General features: G+C 41.3%; 1 protein-coding gene across 1 annotated transcript; it reads right to left on the bottom strand.

The window, feature by feature from the left end:
* Positions 1–95: 95 nt before the first annotated feature.
* LOC108604780 lies at positions 96–3,230 on the bottom strand. Its single transcript, XM_017994376.1, has 2 exons — positions 2,704–3,230; positions 96–2,646 (listed from the first exon to the last, which is right to left on the bottom strand). The coding sequence occupies exons 1-2, from the start codon at positions 3,147–3,149 to the stop codon at positions 219–221; spliced, it is 2,874 nt and encodes a 957-aa protein (XP_017849865.1). The 5' UTR covers positions 3,150–3,230; the 3' UTR covers positions 96–218.
* Between the last annotated feature and the right edge of the window lie 14,134 nt (positions 3,231–17,364).

The following is a 17,364-nucleotide window of genomic DNA, read 5'->3' as shown; positions in this document are numbered from 1 at the left end:
AGCAACAGCCGCAGCAGAGCAAAAGCTCAAGGGCTACTATAGTCGACTTGATTAAACTTAAACATTCTTTATAAAATATGAACATTTTATTGGCTTTACTATTTTGTTAATTTTTTGTAGTTAGTTAACATGCAGCGTACATTATATATATAATTTTTTGAGACACTTAAGAGCATTACCTATAGGTTTAGGTAAATTCAAAATTTATGCACTGCCCGTCAGCAGTAGAAAGGACGCGGATAATAACACTGGGCAGCACAAGCATCAAAATAATGTGGAATACATGGATCGTAGCCCTTGCCGAGCTTGGCCAGCGTTTCAAATGGTGGCATCGGATTTTGACTGAGAGCTTTGCGCCGGCGCTGCGCATCGGTGAGTCCATCTTCGCCCACATTGAGAGTAGATTTTGTTTTTTCTTTGCCCTTGGGCTCATTGGGATTCCAGGGTGTGGCGACGGTGCCTTTTTCCATTAGATACTTCATCATATCGGGGCCCTGTTTCTTCTTTTGTATGGCTTGCTCTTTGGCTTTCTCTTCAGCTTTGGCTTTATCTTCAATGGCCTTATAATAGCGTTGAGGCATTCGCACAGGAATGGGTTTGGAAGGAGCTGATTTTGGCTTAGCTGGGAAAGACTTGCCGAATGCGCCTTGATCGGAACGAGTAACGTTGAAGCCGCCGCCACGCGGACCGTGCGGACCACCGGGACCGCCACTAACAGGCACACGGCCGCCGCCACCGCCGCGCATGGGTCCACCTGGCTTAGAGCCCCATATAGCTTTGTTCTTCTGCTTGTTGCCGGCGCCGTGTGGTCCACCGCCGCCGAAGCCAAAAATGCCATCCTCAAACACATCCTCGCCAGGTGCGCCAAAAGCTGTGGATGTAAAGCGATCGCCCACAGCACAGTCATAGCTGCGATAGTAGGGATCTATGGATATGGGATATCTGGGCGGCACTACCAGATCTTTTTTGCTCGTCTGGCAGGCTGTGTTTACATAGCGCGGCTTAAGCCGACGCGGAGGCCTTGGCACACCCGCTGGCGGTGTCAAATCAAAGTCGTACTCCATCTCGCTCTCACTGGTGTCCGTCAGTATCAGTTGCTCCTCGCAGTTTTGCATGCCGCGCCGGCTACACTCTCGCTTCACTGCATGCTCGAGATTTTGCTTTTCATCTGTATCGCGGCAGTTGCAGAGCTTGAGCGCTTTGTGGCAGGTGCACTTGCGGAATCCTTTGGCCTTGAGCGCCTGCTTGATTTCACGCAAAGCCATTGCCAGATCGCTTTTAACAACCTTGAAGATGATGGGCTTCATCTCCACCTTGTTGCTGTTGAGCGCTCGCAGCGTAATGAGAATTGCGCCATTCTGCTTGCGCACACTGAGCGTGGGCAGCTGGCGCTGCTTTTCCTGCAGCTCCTCCAACGTTTGGCGACAGCGATTGTATGCATTCTGCTCTGGCGTGTACTCCAGGAAGAAACGCATAACGCTGCCTACATAACGGCAGATGGCGCCAGGACGCCAGCCATACTTGCGTGCCTCTTTGCTGGATGCCCAAGCCCAGCCGTGGCGCTTGGAAACGGCATCCTCGCGCTTCATGCAATCCTTGTGTCCGATCTTAGGCGGCGACTGGCGTTGCAGAAACGAAGGCGGCCCAAGTGGCGCGCTAATCGAAGCTGTGGAGGAAACAGTTTGTGTATCACTCTCTGAGCCATCTGGATTCCGGAATGAGAGCTGCGAGTTTGTGCAGCGATTCTTCAGATCGTTCAGCTTCTTGGCATCCCGCTTATCGTACAAATACTTCAGCTCAGAGAACACGCGCTCCAGATACGGACGACATTCATCCTCCGGTTCGGCTATGATGCGAAAATCCTCATCCACACTTGCCTTTGTCTTGGGGCACTTCTTAGCTTCAGCTGCCTTTGGATTGAAGATGTCAGCGCAGAGTTTGCGTATGCGGCAGTGAGCGCAGAATTTGCCAAACTTGCAAGTGCAGCGACAAGTGGCGCAAGGATCATCGTTTACAGGCTCTTTCATGTCGCAAGGATCAATACAATAGTCATCTTCAAACTTGGGTGGATCTCTGACATATTCCTTTATGATCTGCGTAGCACTTAGCGGTGGATCTGGCATCTCATCAAGCTGTGGCATGGGCTTGGCGGCGCAAGTCGGACAAGGCGCGTACTTGGGCAAATAGGACATGGCTGTCAAGCAAACAGGACAGAAGCGTATTGGCTTGATGCCCTCCACCTCCAAGTCGCCCACTGGCACAGGTATGGTGCGCTCTCGTCGATCAACCGGCTGCTGTGGCTTGGGCGCCCAATCTGTGAATATTTTGTCATCATCTGCGATTTGCGTGGGCAGCTCAGACACCTGCTTAACCACCGAATCTATGATATCGCCATACTGCATGGTCAGTCGCTTCAGCTGACAACAGGCCTCGGCAGTCAATGTGTCTTCAGGAGCGTGCAGGACGCGTTCATTATATTTTCTATAACGTGCTAAATCCAATCCAAGCCGCTCGTCGCCCTCTTCAGCTGGCACCTGCTCCTCACAGCGATTGACGTTAATGCAGGGATTTGGCTCGCCAATGACAAACATTATATCGGGATCATTAATATTGGCAGCCAGCTCTCTGCAGGTGACGCCTTCAACACTAAGAAAACGCCGGCATGTGAGTAAAGCTTAGAGAAGAAGTAAATGTGGCACTTACTCTGGCTGTGGCGGCTCCTCGCATTTGATGGTCAGCATGCACATGATGGTGGCTTTGCCTACTTCCAGATTGGCTCGTATTAGCGCACAGCTGGCCGAATGCATTAGATCGTTCATCCCAGCATCGATGCGATCGGTGAACTCGGGCGGAAATTCAATTGTAGCCGAACCAAGCGTTGCACCAGAATAGCGTATGGCAATAGTCAGGCCATCATCCTCCAAGTTTTTGCGAAGCGCGTTTGGTTCTGCCGTGAATTCGGTTTGTCGGCCAGGCTTAAAGTCCGTAACATTGATGCGACTGGCTGTAAGCGTTAGTGGTTTCTTGTTGAATTTGATGTTTGCTGTGATGCCTGCTGGATTATCAATTCTATCCTTGGTCATCTCCAGATGGGTGACAATAATGTCGAAAAGAAAATTTAGCTGCTCGGATCTTACAATCTGCGACATCCTGCTGGCCGATAATGGTAAATTGATTCAAATTTTTATATAAAAGATACAAAAAGAATTAATTTCTCTGTGTCGCAAACTCGAAATTAAAAATTAAACTGACTGTTAAATCCAGGATAACTTCAATAAATCGTTGTTGTTTGTTGATATTTGGCTGCACCGTCAGTAGTTCAGTGGCCGGCGAGTTAATAATGCCCATGAGAAATTTGGCAAGCTCTGTGAAATGAAATCGCATTAATTGCATGCGAGCAGCATCCACAACGACTGATTAAATTGACAGCCTGTTGCTGGTAGTCACCACACCCACTAAAGAGGCCATTGCACTTCAGTCGCTGTTCAGTTGCCACAAGCCCACAGCAGCAAACAATTTTAGCGCATTGAATTTACCGCATCAGCAGCCTTTGATTTGCCCTGTAAGCGGCTTAGCACGCAATGCCATGCCCACAAGCACACGGTTGGACATGCACACGCTCCACACACCCACACTCACACACACACACACGCTTTCACACGCAGACAGGCTTAAGCCTGTAAGTATACCATATTATTTCACCTCATGCACTTATCTAAATTAAGTTCGAATTTTAATTAAATTTCGCGCATTAATTTGATGCTTATCAACACCAACCTGAAACCATATGAAACTTAATGAGCAGCTTTGATTGGCAGCTAATCGGCGGCAATCAGTAACTTAAATCCATAAATGGCTTTAAGTGTTACACGCGCTTGGCGGATTACATAAATATTATATTTAATTAGTTTGAAAACAAGCTGGTAAATGTTTGCACAATCGTAAAATATGTTTATAAATATGTTTTGGCTTACGGCCGGCATTTTTAATTAGGTTTATGCATTTATTGCATACCTTGCAACAGTTTGCATCACTGCATTTGCCACACAATTTAACAGTGCTGCCAGTTTAGCAATTAAGTTTTTGGTCTCCAAATTAGTAAATGTACTCATAACTCATTTGATAAATAATTGCAGACTAAACTAGATCCATATAACTTGATTTATCATTTCTTTTGGAATTCTTACCATCATTTTTAGCAACGTTTTTTTCCAAATCTATCAATTTTCGCTTAGGGCAGCACTGATTAGCGGCCACAGATAAGCAGCTAAGCACAAACTGCTTTTACTGTCTTTGATTAGCTTGCTTTCATGCGTATTTTAATTCGCTCAGAGCGGTTTGTCTTCAGAATAAAACTAAAATGGCTGCGTTGCTTTAAATTACATTGGCGGTCTCTTTGACTTTCGTATGCGCATGTGTAAAAGCAGATCAGCAGCTGAGTTGATGCATTTCTTGCTATCTTTGTCTTGCTTGCCAAAGTCGGCTGCGCTGTTTCCATGCATATTTTAATTTGCTCAGAGCGCTTTGACTGCTGAGAGAGTAAAACAAAGATGGCGGTGCTGCCTTGAATTACATTGGCGGCCTCTTTGACTTTTATATGTGCGCATGTGTAAAAGCAGATGAGCAGCTGACTTCATGCAGCTCTTGCTATCTTTGTTTTGCTTGCCAAAGTCAGCTGTGCTGCTTCCATGGATATTTTACTTCGCTCAGAGCGTTTCGACTGCTGAGAGAATAAAACTAAGATGGCAGCGCTGCCTTAAATTACATTGGCGGCCTCTTTGACTTTTGTATGTGCGCATGTGTAAAAGCAGATGAGCAGCTGATCACACACTGCTCTTGCTATCTTATTCTTGCTTGCTTCACTATTCATATTGAAATATACGCACCAATTAAATCAAGCCAGCCAGTACTATATAAACTCATTTTATAAGCCAAAAAACAAAAATCGCAGACGAGTTAAACCATATTTACTGATTTAGCATTTTTTGTGGCTATTTCTACATAATTTTTAGCAACTTTTTTTTTCCAAATCTAGCAATTTAGGAAATTCTGGCAGCACTGCAATGTGTGAACAACGGCTAAAGCAGTGGCGCCGCCAAATATTACGCTTGCTTTTGGTTTTGTAAATTGGCCAAATCTGCATGGAGGTCAAACTTTGCTGTGGGGTGTGTCTATTGTGTGGGTCCGGGTGTGTGTGAATAGCAATTAGTGGCAAGTGGCAATTAATTGCATACCCAGGGAGTTATCTGCATCTGTTTGGTGAGCTTAAAATTAAATAATTTGAATTGCAGACAACGCTTGTGTTTAATAATCAAGAGTTTGAGCAACCAATATGGCTATAAAGTAACTATTTGTGCCAATTAAAGCAAACACTTGAGTATGCAGTTGGTCTAATTGGCATTCGTATGCTGTTGTAGTAAGTTATGTATATTTAATAATCATTTGTAAATACTTAATTATTCGAGTAGTCATCTTTTAATTAATCTGTGCTTGTTAACAGACCGTTGGATTATGCTTCGGCTATGAACATTATTCATTTTATTTGTGGCGTACTCTGTGGGGATTACAACAGACAATATTGTGTCTTTACCTTTGACTCTAAAAACTGTATTTAAGCTTATTCAATTAATAAAAATTAATGCTAAACGAGACCTGATTATTGTTTGCCAATCGTTGCCTGAGTAAACGTTCATTTAATCATGCATTTAATATCAAATACTAATATTTAATTATAGTCAAATGTGTATTCTACGCTCGACTGCCCGTAGTTGTTATTGAATAAATAAATATAATAATATTTATATAATACTTACATAGTAGACTATTTTAAAGCAAAACTGAATTCAAGTGTTTCATTGGAATACCCTTTGACGAAAATGATAAATCCCTTAACACAAAATTGCGAGCGTCTATTGTATATACTTACTTTGTAGATTTAGTCGTGACGCTTAAGTAAAAATGGCAAAAATACAATTTAATGTATATTAAATTCCTAGAAATATCTTTTACTGCCTGCGAGCAATGGAAATGCCAAGCAACTATCAAGGCCGTAGTAACTATCGACAGTGACAGCAACTTTAAGGCTGAAATTCTAATATGTGGGCTACATGCTCATGTTGTGTAAGCTTAGACCGCAAGTACAGGCAGCATAAATGTTTTCGAGGCTCTGACACTTCAGACTCGATACACTCTTATGTGGCCAGGCCAAGTGCAAGGAAGTGGGCGGCAACAGACCGCAAATAGTTGTTGTTATTGCAGCTACTGCTGCTGCTGCTGCTGCTGGTGGTAGACAAATGAGCAGTGCCATTAAATGCGTTTGAAATATGCTGGCAAATCACTTATTGCAGGCCGCAGGCATTGCCAGCCAGCTCTTCTCGCTTCAATTGTCCAATAAATATGAAATTGCTGAAACTGACGTAACTAAATGAAAATCGTTGGCACATTTGAACAAATTCAGCTTGACTGCAAACGAAATATTTAAATTAAATTTCAGCAATACGACAATGACAATTCCAATTCTCTCTAACAACTACAAAGCTTAAAGTACTAAGGCCTGAAATTCCATTGAAAACATATTTTTTAATTTTGCGACATACGCACATTGCCTGCGGGTTATTTGTGCGCATTTTTTGCCTGCCACGATACCTTGGCTATATTCAATGCCAACATATGGGCGCTTACATTCATATGTTCGCAAGAAAATGAAGCTCATGAAAAGAAAAGAAGTTCATCTATTTTTTATTTGCCTTCTTGTCGGATGACTTTACAAGCAGATATTTACATACTTGTGCCTGCTGCGTGTTTAGTCCATTATGCAGCCACGAAATGTGCGTTTGGATGTCGGTTGAGCCTTTTGGCAATTTAATCGAGGGCTGCTACAGCAGCTTACATATTCTAAATTGTGCGCGAAATTAAAATCTTTTCATAAATGTGTGCTAACCCTCGTAAATAGCTCAAAGTCATATGCACAACACAATGTGAATTATTATTTATTGGATTTTTTAAATCGCTTTTGCATGCCAAGCAAAGCTTTTGTATGGAGTTTAAACTGTTTGAAACTCTACATAACATTGCCATACATACTAAGTATAGGAAAAACGACAGACATACAATACAATGTTGACGACCGCAGAACGGAAATTAAAACTTTTGTCATCTCTGCACATGGCGCCGAACCCTTCGAACTGTTATTAGCTGCTGTCAATTTCAAAAGCTGGTCCTATTTTTATGGCAGATAGCACTTACCATTCCACACGCCGAAATCAGAGCACAAATCCTCATGTTGCTGCTTTTATTATAATCCAACGAAATGAAAAATTCATATTTAGTTTTGCATGAGCCTTTTTGCATGCTTAATTTGTGTAGTTAGAGCTTAAACAAATGTTGTTCGGCTGCAGGCGAGAAAAAAAAATATTCTATATAGCAATCTGCAAAGTGGCAAAGCTGCTGTTCGCATGAAATAAAACAAATAGTTTTGCTTTTTGTTTTTTTGCTTATATAATATGCTCAGTATTTATTTAAGTATATCTGCAAACTTATTGAATAGCTTGAAATGTACAATTGAGAGTCTGTCTGTCTGTCTGTGTGTGTTTCCAGGAAGAGAGAGAACAGTTGAGTCACATTCATAGATTTTGTCACTAGTTCAGCTTAGGTATTAGCATATACAGCTAGTGTAATTGGGCGTAGATATATATAATATATAGTAAGTATATAACACATACACATATTAACGTCTAACAGCTACAGTACACGTGGTATTTTATTGCGATTAAATGTTTATACACATATACATAATGATATTAGCATAGACAGCAACAATAACTAACATTTAGTTTATATTTTACTTTACTATGCATGTGGTTGAACTCACATTTTCATTCAAAATGTACAATTTACTTTTCAATTTTGCATGTTTTATATATTTGTATTTTTTTTTGTGGTGGCGTTTTGCATAATTTAAACTATTAAATGCTTTTAGCATAGTCTTAAACTTATGATTAACATGTGCGAAGTTCTTAAGCTTTAAAATTCTCTGCAATTAGCCAACTCGCATTTAATTTACTCTGACTAATTGTTTGTGCTAGTTTGATTTAAGTTTTACTTAGGGATACGCAATAAATTCGAAAGTGGGAGAGCAAGAGGTACAAAACAGTTTACAATTCGCTAGGTCTATGTTACAAATACATATTTAGTAGTAGTCACATATACAGAGATTTATTTGTGTAGTTATTTTTGAATGCTTGCAACAACTACTGCCTATGCTTAAATGTTAAACAATGTTGTAGTAGTGTTAAATAAATATTTTCTTTACTTTTATATACATTTACAATTAGAATTTATATGTGTAGTTTAAGGTACAAAATAAAGCCACAAATTTCCCATGAAAATAGTGTTTTAATTAGAGTGCGATATGTATGAGAGTTTGGACTGTTTGGTTAATTCAAATTATAAACTTTGGCTGATATGTGTTTTCATAGTTTCATTTGTATGTATGCTGTCTGCATGGATGTGTGCGTGGCTGAGTCGACAGCACGCCGGATTGCCATTTGCCGCATCCGGCATTCCACATATTGTATTCTTATTGACATTTGCACTAATGGCATAGACGGATCCTGACTTAAGCCAGAGCTTGTGCCTCTGCTGCACACAGCGTTCGAAAAATGCGCCAATGCCATATTTATATGTATCTATCTGTCTGTCTGACTGTCTGTCTGTCTGTTGGTGTGGTGGCAGCTGCTTGCGTTTAATGCGCATAGTGCACAAAGCGTAGCTCAGCTCTGGGGAATATGCTCTAATTCTTTGACGCTCTTGCTCTGCTACTCGCAGCGGATGCGGCAACGTGAACAAAAGCAGCAAAAATCCAGCATTGAATGTGTCAACTTTTGTGTCAATTGTATGGCCATTAAACTATTGCGCTTCAGATACGACACAGTGTGGCAATGACAGTGCACAGCAGCAGCAAACAAAGTCAATCATTCAGCCCACTTCACCGTCTAGATATTTCCGTTCCTGCTGCTGCTGCTCGTCTGTTGATTTAACATTCGAAATAAACGTTGAGCAATTCTTGCATTTGCTACAAACTCATGTTGGCTAACGTAATGTCAGTGCCAAAAACAAATGTCAGTGAATGTTTTTCATCAATCGATACGCTTTTGAGCTTTAAATAAAATAAGATGCAGCAGTGCTTTTTATAGCAGAAAGCAACTGCCAACTGCAATATGTGAAAATCAATTACACGCTGAAAATGGCTGTTGGCAACAATTAGCATATAGGTAAACAACAATTTTACAAGCACTTTGATTGCTACCGTTCGACTCTCTTATATTGAAAGCGAATTGCAGCGCGTTGCACGTTGTACATAAATGGCTGTCAATGGGCGTGGCACGTTGCACAGCAATATCTCAGGGCGAGTTGTTTCATTTTGGTTGCACAAAAAGAAAGTTATGCAAACAAAGGGCAAGCGAAAAAACACAATATTAACCTATATGTATATATAAAGCAAACATAAAGCGAAATGAGTGAAATGAGAAAGAACGAAATGGTGTTCCCTTTATTTTAAGTACTCCTTTTGCACGCCATCGTAAACTGAAAAGTAGTGCGAAATATGTTTGCATTTAAGCCAAATCTATGTCAGCAGTTGCTTTTGCGTGGCGTTTGCTGACGCAGGTCATAAACCAAAAGCTGGCCTGGCCTGGCCCAGCCAAGACGCCATAAAATGGCTGCCAGGCTCATATAAATTTAATGTGCACTCCAAGTGCATTTCGCCTAAGTCTCTGTCTCACACTCTGTCTAAGGCTAAAGTATTTGCATTTTGAAGTTGCTGGCAAGCGAGAGTAGTGGCTGGCAGTGTATTATTTAATTATACGCTGCATCAGCGTCAGTAAAAGTTTTTAATGATGTTTATTGATTGATTTACGGCTGTCCAGAGTACAAGCCATTTGAATAATATTGCTGGCGGTGCTGAATTTATTGAACAATAGAATTGCAATTTGCGGTTCATTAATTGGTTACAGTTTGTCAATAGTGCAATTTGATTGGTTTATTACACGCAGAGGGAGTGAGCACTTGTAAAATATATATATTACAGTTATAAACTTGAGATTTATCTATGTTATTTGCTTTACCTTAGCTCAAATGAATTGCTAGAATCAAGCTCAAGTTAATGACGCTGCCTGGCAAAGTGCAAACAAACTGAGCAACTTGAGAGATTGTTGGCTATTAGGCAAGTTGATAAATGTTGCCAGCTGCAACAGTAACAACATAACATATATAACCCACATATTGAGACATACACACACACACACACACATGCGGAACTAAGGATGTTTTGCCTTTGAGCAGCTGACCAGCAGCTAAAGTCAAAGGTTCAATGTAATTAAGAGCGTAGCGCAAGTTGAATAAAATTTCAGGCAGCCTAATAGACAATTAGTCAAAACAAAGCCCAGTTTAGAATTCAATAAAAAACACGCTAATGGATACGCAGCGCCTTGGGGCCAGCCAGCCAGCCTAGCTGACGGTGCGTATAAATAACAATTAAGTGTAATTAATCATCCGCCTAGTGACGCTTGTTCTACGTCCTTCGGCTGCGCGACGCTTGTAATTTATTAGCCCACAACCACGGTCAAGACGTCAACATCAACAGCAGTAGCAGCAGCAGCCGCGATGGCCACAGCCACATCGATAGTGTTGTCGTTGTGTTGACATCGCTGCACAAGACGACGCAACATGCGGTCCAGCCGCACCATGTTGCTTGCCTCGTGTGGCACATTGGTCAATCACACGGCCACTTAGCAAACTAAGCAGAGTAAGAATAACAAGAGCGACAACAACAACCGCTATGCAGGTGACTAACAAACGCTTTTAATAGCGCAACGGCTGCTGCTGCTGCTGCTCCTGCTGCTGTTGCCTCTGGCCTAGTTGGCCAAAGGCATAAGCAAGGGCAGAGGTAAATCAATGAATGGATATTCATTCAGAGCGACAACGCACAAACTGAGAGTGCTGAGAGGCTATCGGGGCCACAAACGCCAGACACCTTGTTACGGCAGCAACAGCCGCAGGCGACTCCATCAGCGGCTCGTTCAGTTGGAAAACCTATTGCGCCAGAAGTAATTCTATAAAGAACACTCTCGCTTTCTCTCTCTCTCTCTCTCTTTCTCCTGTTTTTGCTTTCTCACTCGCTTGCGCTTGTTTTGGCTGCTGAGTTTAGTTGTTGTAACAAATAAATATTTGATATATAGAATAGGAGCGATCGATTTTTAGGTCGCCTGTGCTATTTACGGCTCGACCAGCGAGCCAAGCCAGGTCTTGGATGAGTTGATTGACTGAAATATTCGATTACCAGCATCGAATATTCGGTAATTTGAGTTGCTCAGCAACACGCCAACTCGCAAGGGTCTTGGATTTGCTTTTTTCGGGTAGTGACGGTAGTTTGGGGGTTTCAAATTTTTGGCTGATTGAGAAATTTTACAAAAATAAACTTAATTTGATTAGTTGGGTTCATTCGCACGACTTGCACACACACACACACACACACACACACACATACACATACAATACGTTGGCCAGCTGCTCGTTGCTTGTGGCATGTGGCATTGTCAGAGGCAGCAGAAATTGCACGAAATTGATGTTTCTTGCACACTTTTATTCGTCAACATAATTTAATAATAAACTTTGGCACTTTTAGCCATTACAAAGCCCCCGGACAGCGGCATGCAACCGGAATTGCGAAGCCAGAGAGTTGAGTTGTGGCTCACTCAAGCCTGAAATTTATGTTCACGCCTGCACTGTTGACCCAAGGGTCCTCACCCCCGCCGCAGCCATACACAACAGCTAGTACACCACTTGGTGTTTGCTTGTAGCCCTTGGGCAGGAGCTGTCAGCACCACACACAAACTTGGACTTACGCCTGGGCATTGGTCATGAGCTGTGGCTAGTGGGTTTGTTTGGTTTTGACTGTTTGGGCATTTAATTGGAATTTTGGAGAAGCGAAAGAAAACGCTTTACAGCTCAATAAATTATAAATTGCATTTAAATATAAGATTTAGTATTGTGGCTGGCAACAGCTGACAAAAGATTAATAAATAACTAAAATAATGCGCTAAGCGTAAACAGCCAGAATGTCAATTCTAATTTATGCTCAATTTGCCACGCATTCAAATATCAATAAATTAATTTGTGAAAATTATGCAGAAAGAAATGCAAAACTCAGTGGAATTGATAGCACAACGGAATTTTAATTTGCGCACAATTATTAAAATTTAATTATTGCGAAAAATTAATTTAAAATCACTGCTGACAAATACGTTTAGTTTTTAATGCATGACCATTAAAAAATTAGCATAAACTATATGCATAGGTTAAAATAAAATAACGTTTGTTAAAAACAAATTTAATAACAGCCAACTTTCTATATGTACACTGGGTCCAGTTAGAGTTTAAGCCATAGGCGTAGACAGTATTGAATATAGGGGGAGATAGCAGAAGTCCGTACATCATGTAGAGTTTTTACTTCAATGTTTATAGTTTAAAAATATATATGAAAACAGTTTTTATGTAAATACAATAAAAATTGATAGTAAATGCGTAGAGTGTGATGCATGTGATTGGATTGTTATATATTAAAGCTTTTTTTAAGCAGCCTGGACATCATTTTCATTCACCCTTACATGGCTACGCCCATGCTTTAAGTGCTTTGTGCTGGGCGCATAACTTAAATTGCAATACGGCGTCGTAAAATATGCACAACAGCTAAAGTGTGTGCATACAATTTTATAAAGCGAAAATGAATAAACTTGTGGTACCATAAACAACAACAAATCACAACAAAAAAAAGCAATAACAACAACAAATACAAACAAAGTGCTGCATAAACTTTGCCACAAAGTGTTGACAATACCAAAAAAAACTAACATAACGTGCTGCAATGTTAAGTGACGCGCATATATATAAATATATATATGTATATATAAGCAGTAGTATTGGAATGCGTATAAGAAGCAGTTGTCAAGCCAGCAGGGCGTTTGTTCATTTTACGGGCTTTTAATTAAAATGCAGCGTCCGTCCGTAAGTGTATTGCATGCAAAGCGATTGAGTGCAGTTTAAGCTAAGAAGACAAGAGGCAGCGCTTCAGCTGAACTGAAATGATGGATTAATTAATCATTGTTATTGTATGGGCAGTACTCTTGAAACAATGAATAAAATGCACTTAAATTAAATTAAGTGGCTTTGACTGGGGCCTTGCTGCTGTTGCAGGCCGAAAGTTTTTCTTCTGCCTGCAGGACAAGCGACGCTCATTTGCGCATTCATCAGTCAGTCGGTCGGTCGATTGAGGCGCCCGCTGCAGCTGCCGAAAAAAACCGCGGCATGAAATTGAATTTGTTTTTCAATTAAATTGCCATAATTGAAACAGCGAAAGCAAACAGCAACGGCAACGACAACGAATTTTGTAGGCAAAAGGCGCGCAAAGTTTTTTGTGCATTATGGAAATGTGCAGCGAGCGTTGAAAAGTTTTGGCCTTAGGCGAAAGTTATGAGCATTTTGTTTGCTAGACAATGACTAAAATAGGGCGTGGCCCCGCTAGACAGGTGGCCCAGCTGCGGCAGCGGCAGGCGCTGTGTGTGGTGCAGTGCGGTGTGGCACGCTGTTGTCTAAACTTTGTTGCATTTGTTATTGTTGCAGCTGGGGCAAAGTTTTGCCAGCGCAAGTTTGCCATTGCTGCAAAAAAACGCACACACACACACACAGAGACATACATACAAAGCATGTAGTAGGAAAGTTTTGTGGCAGGAACAGCTTAAAGCGCTTTAAGTTTGCTAAATGTCAGAGATTGCGCATACGCAGCATTGCCCTTGTCAGAAGTCAAAGTCAAACCCTTAGCGGGTCAAACCTGCACTAAGCCAAGTATACATATACTTATGTGTATCAGTGTGTAGGTCAGCAGCACAACTTGTGGCTTTATCGCTTAGTTGCATGTATGCAAAAATGTTCATCAAATGTGTTTGACAGCATAAGCGAAATTTTTGTGATTAAAACTGTGTTTTTATGATGCGCTGGGTCGTGACTTAGATCATTAAATGGCAGCCGGAGTTAACGTGTAAATTAGCACTGCCTGCAACGCTAGCAATAAAACGTTTTGGCCTATATATATACGTATACGTAATATTCGGGTAGGCAAGCACAAATGACACGCGCCAAGCGAATTTGTAGAAAGTCGTAAAACGAAATAAACACTTTAAGGCGCAAAGTCGTAAAAAGTCCGAAATAAATTCAATGCTGAGCGCTCGCAGCTCGCCAGGGCGGGTTTGCGTGCTACTAAAGTTTCACTAAAGCGTTATAGAGCGCACAGCGCGACAGTTTGGTTGAATTATGGCCCCAACGCTGACAACTGTTGCACCAAACAGTTGGCAACGTTAAGCAACTAGAGAGGCTAGCTGAAGTTCAGTGGTGCGAGTCGCAGCTGCCAACGGCTGACCTTTGTTTGTTCAGTTAAAACTGAAAAAAAAAGGGCAACAGTTGCAAAAGCAACTTTTGACTGCCACTCACCGAGACATATATGCACATCAATCAATCAATCAATCAATGCGTTTTGCGCGCTGGCAGAAGTTTCTTGGCAATCCAATCGACATGCAATTTATGCGAATTTCTGACATTTATCGTATGACTTTTTAAGCTTTGCACTCGTTTTATTTGCCTTTTAGTTTTGCTTTTTTGTTATTTGGGCAAATGGCCCACAAGAGTGTTGAGTGGAAATGCAAATAAATTGTGTACAAACAGTCAAAAGGATTAGGCCCAAACATATTTGCATACAGCAAAGGGATTAGGCGGCGCTGACGCTCAAAAGCATATTTGATATTTTACAAATTTATATAAACAATTTAAGCAGTTTGCTTAACATGGCAATGGCAATGGCAATGGCATTTAGTAAATGTTATTTTAATTTGTGGCAAATATTTATTCAAAGTGCGTTTGTGTGTTATTCTTAAATTGAACACGCACAAAATGTATTTGGTTTATATTTGCATTTGATTTTTTTCTGTGTTATTGTTTGCTATTGTTGTTGTTTGTACTTCGTGCGCTATTTACATAAAAACTTTAATTGTTTGCTCTTGCTGTTGACACTGTCCACTGTGAGTGCTTGTTGTATTCTTGTTTTTCTTTTCACTTTCTTTGAGTTGCTGCTGCTGTGGCAAGTAATTGAATTGCGAAAGCAATTACAATAAATCTGTTTATTTAAGCAGCGCGTGCAATGGTGCGTATGAGCAATGCAGCAAACTGGACCTACAAGCAAACAGCAGCGCATACACTATATAGTTCCAGCTTAGTCCCGCTGATTATGCTAATGAAGGGACTGAGCGCTGGCTTTACTTTGCGTTGATTTGGAGATTTGTTGCTTTCGCTTTTGCTTATTATGCGCCGCACGTAGTGCGCTAAGTATACACTAGACCGTCTTGGGCTTATATAATTAGACAGAAATCGTTTGCAAAACGCAAGGCAAAGCAACGACAAATGTTTCAATTAAATGCCAAATGCCAAAAAGTAGCAATAGCAGTTTTTAGTCAGCGCAAAGATTGCAGGCAGCTGTAATCCCATGTCAATTACATATTAAAGCCCCAAGTGCAACCTTGTGCCAAAGTAGGCTGAGCCCAGACGCCAGACGGCATTGCGGCAGCTATATATAACCACATATTGTGAGCACGTGGCATTTGCTAGGCATATATATCATGCTATTTGCCACTTGGTTGGGCGGACTGCAAATTCCAAAGTCAATGCCAATCGCAATCCCAGTGCCAATAACAATGGCTGCGACTCCTTTCAAACGACAGCTGGCTGCTGCTGCTGCTGCTGCTGCTGACTTCTGGTGCGTGCTATTGGGCAAGGCGGCAAGCCTTTCAATGACTTACAGTCACTTCACATAACCCTTGAAAGGACGCGGCGCGGCGTGGTGCGTGCGTTGAACATGCGCGACGTAAACAAAAGTGAAATTGATTGCGTGCCAAATGCCAAAAGGAAATGAGCAAAAAGCATACGCATAATACTCATTCGTAGGCACTCTGGGAGTGGCGAATTCTTTTGCTTGAGGTATAAATAACTGTACTGTAATTAAACTGACGACAGCAGCCAGTTTTAATCAACTGCCAAAATAAATAACAAGCCAAACGGAAAAGGCAGAAAATAAAATTTTGCAGGCTCAAAAAACAAACGAAATCCCTTAGCAGAGTGAGAGACAAAACTCTTTGTGGGCTTACGCAAATAAATGCAGATGAATATCTGAGCCACAGCTAAGGCAACATAATTTTTCATTACAAGACGCACTTCGACGACTTCATGCTTATGCGTCTGAGGTGGCAAACAAGCTGTTTAGGCTCATTAAATGATGCGGCAATCAAAGCCAAAGCCAAAGCCAATGCCAATGCCTTGGTTAACCTTTAGCTTGCCATGCTGGTTACCTTTTGTTCACGCATTTCGCAACTGTCAATCACAGCGGCTGCTTAATTAATGCCTTAACTTTGGCGTTGAAGCGCACTTGAGAGTTCAGTGCGTATAAATTTAAATTGGTTTGCCGCTTAAGCTGCGATAACTAAATACCCAGCTGTGCTGTGTTGGCTTAAACATTTTATAAGCAATAAATTGTAATAATTTTGAATGATTTATGAGTGCAGTTGTTGGCTGGCGGTTGTATGTGGCATGTCGTTGCAACACATCGCTCAATGGCCATAAATTCGCATCAATAATTCAAATGAAAAGCTTTGTTTGCTATTGTGGGAGTCATTTTTATATCACTCGCGTAAGTGTAAAATGTGCGAGCGCTGCTTTGTATGCTACGTTTTTTTCAGTCAGCAAGTGTGCGTCTGTGTGTGTGTGTGTGTGTGTCTGTTTGTGTGTGCTGTCCAATTGAGATATATGACATATGTGCATGCTTCAGCGTCGCTACAATAAATACAACTGCTGCGCTTTGTTGAGAGGTCAACAAATTGGATAAGCTACGCGCAACTTTTTGTTGTTATGTTTGTTGTTGTTGTTGTACATATCATATAAGCTTGTTGTGTGGTTTATTTGGTAAGTGATTGTAGCTGCCTGGGTAGTTGTGGCTTGATTTAAATTAGATTTCAACAGTTAAACTATTTAGAAGCTCTTTAGTGGGTGTTTGTGGGTGTTGCTTGGGGGGTGGGATCTTAGACCTAATCACGACTTGTTGGTAAGTAAGTAGTAATAAGTGAGTATTACAGTTGACTTAGCGACTAAGATTAAGTATACGCACATGCTCACACAGACAGTTACAACTAGCTTGTAAGCCAGTTAGCTAGTTAGTTAGTTACTTAGTTGGATTGCTGATAATACTTACAGGTTTCCATTTTTGCTAGAGAT

Source organism: Drosophila busckii, chromosome 3R (genome assembly GCF_011750605.1).
Source record: "Drosophila busckii strain San Diego stock center, stock number 13000-0081.31 chromosome 3R, ASM1175060v1, whole genome shotgun sequence".
Classification (NCBI taxonomy): domain Eukaryota; kingdom Metazoa; phylum Arthropoda; class Insecta; order Diptera; family Drosophilidae; genus Drosophila; species Drosophila busckii.
Note: the sequence above shows the minus strand (reverse complement) of the source record. Positions and strands in the feature narration are given on the sequence as shown.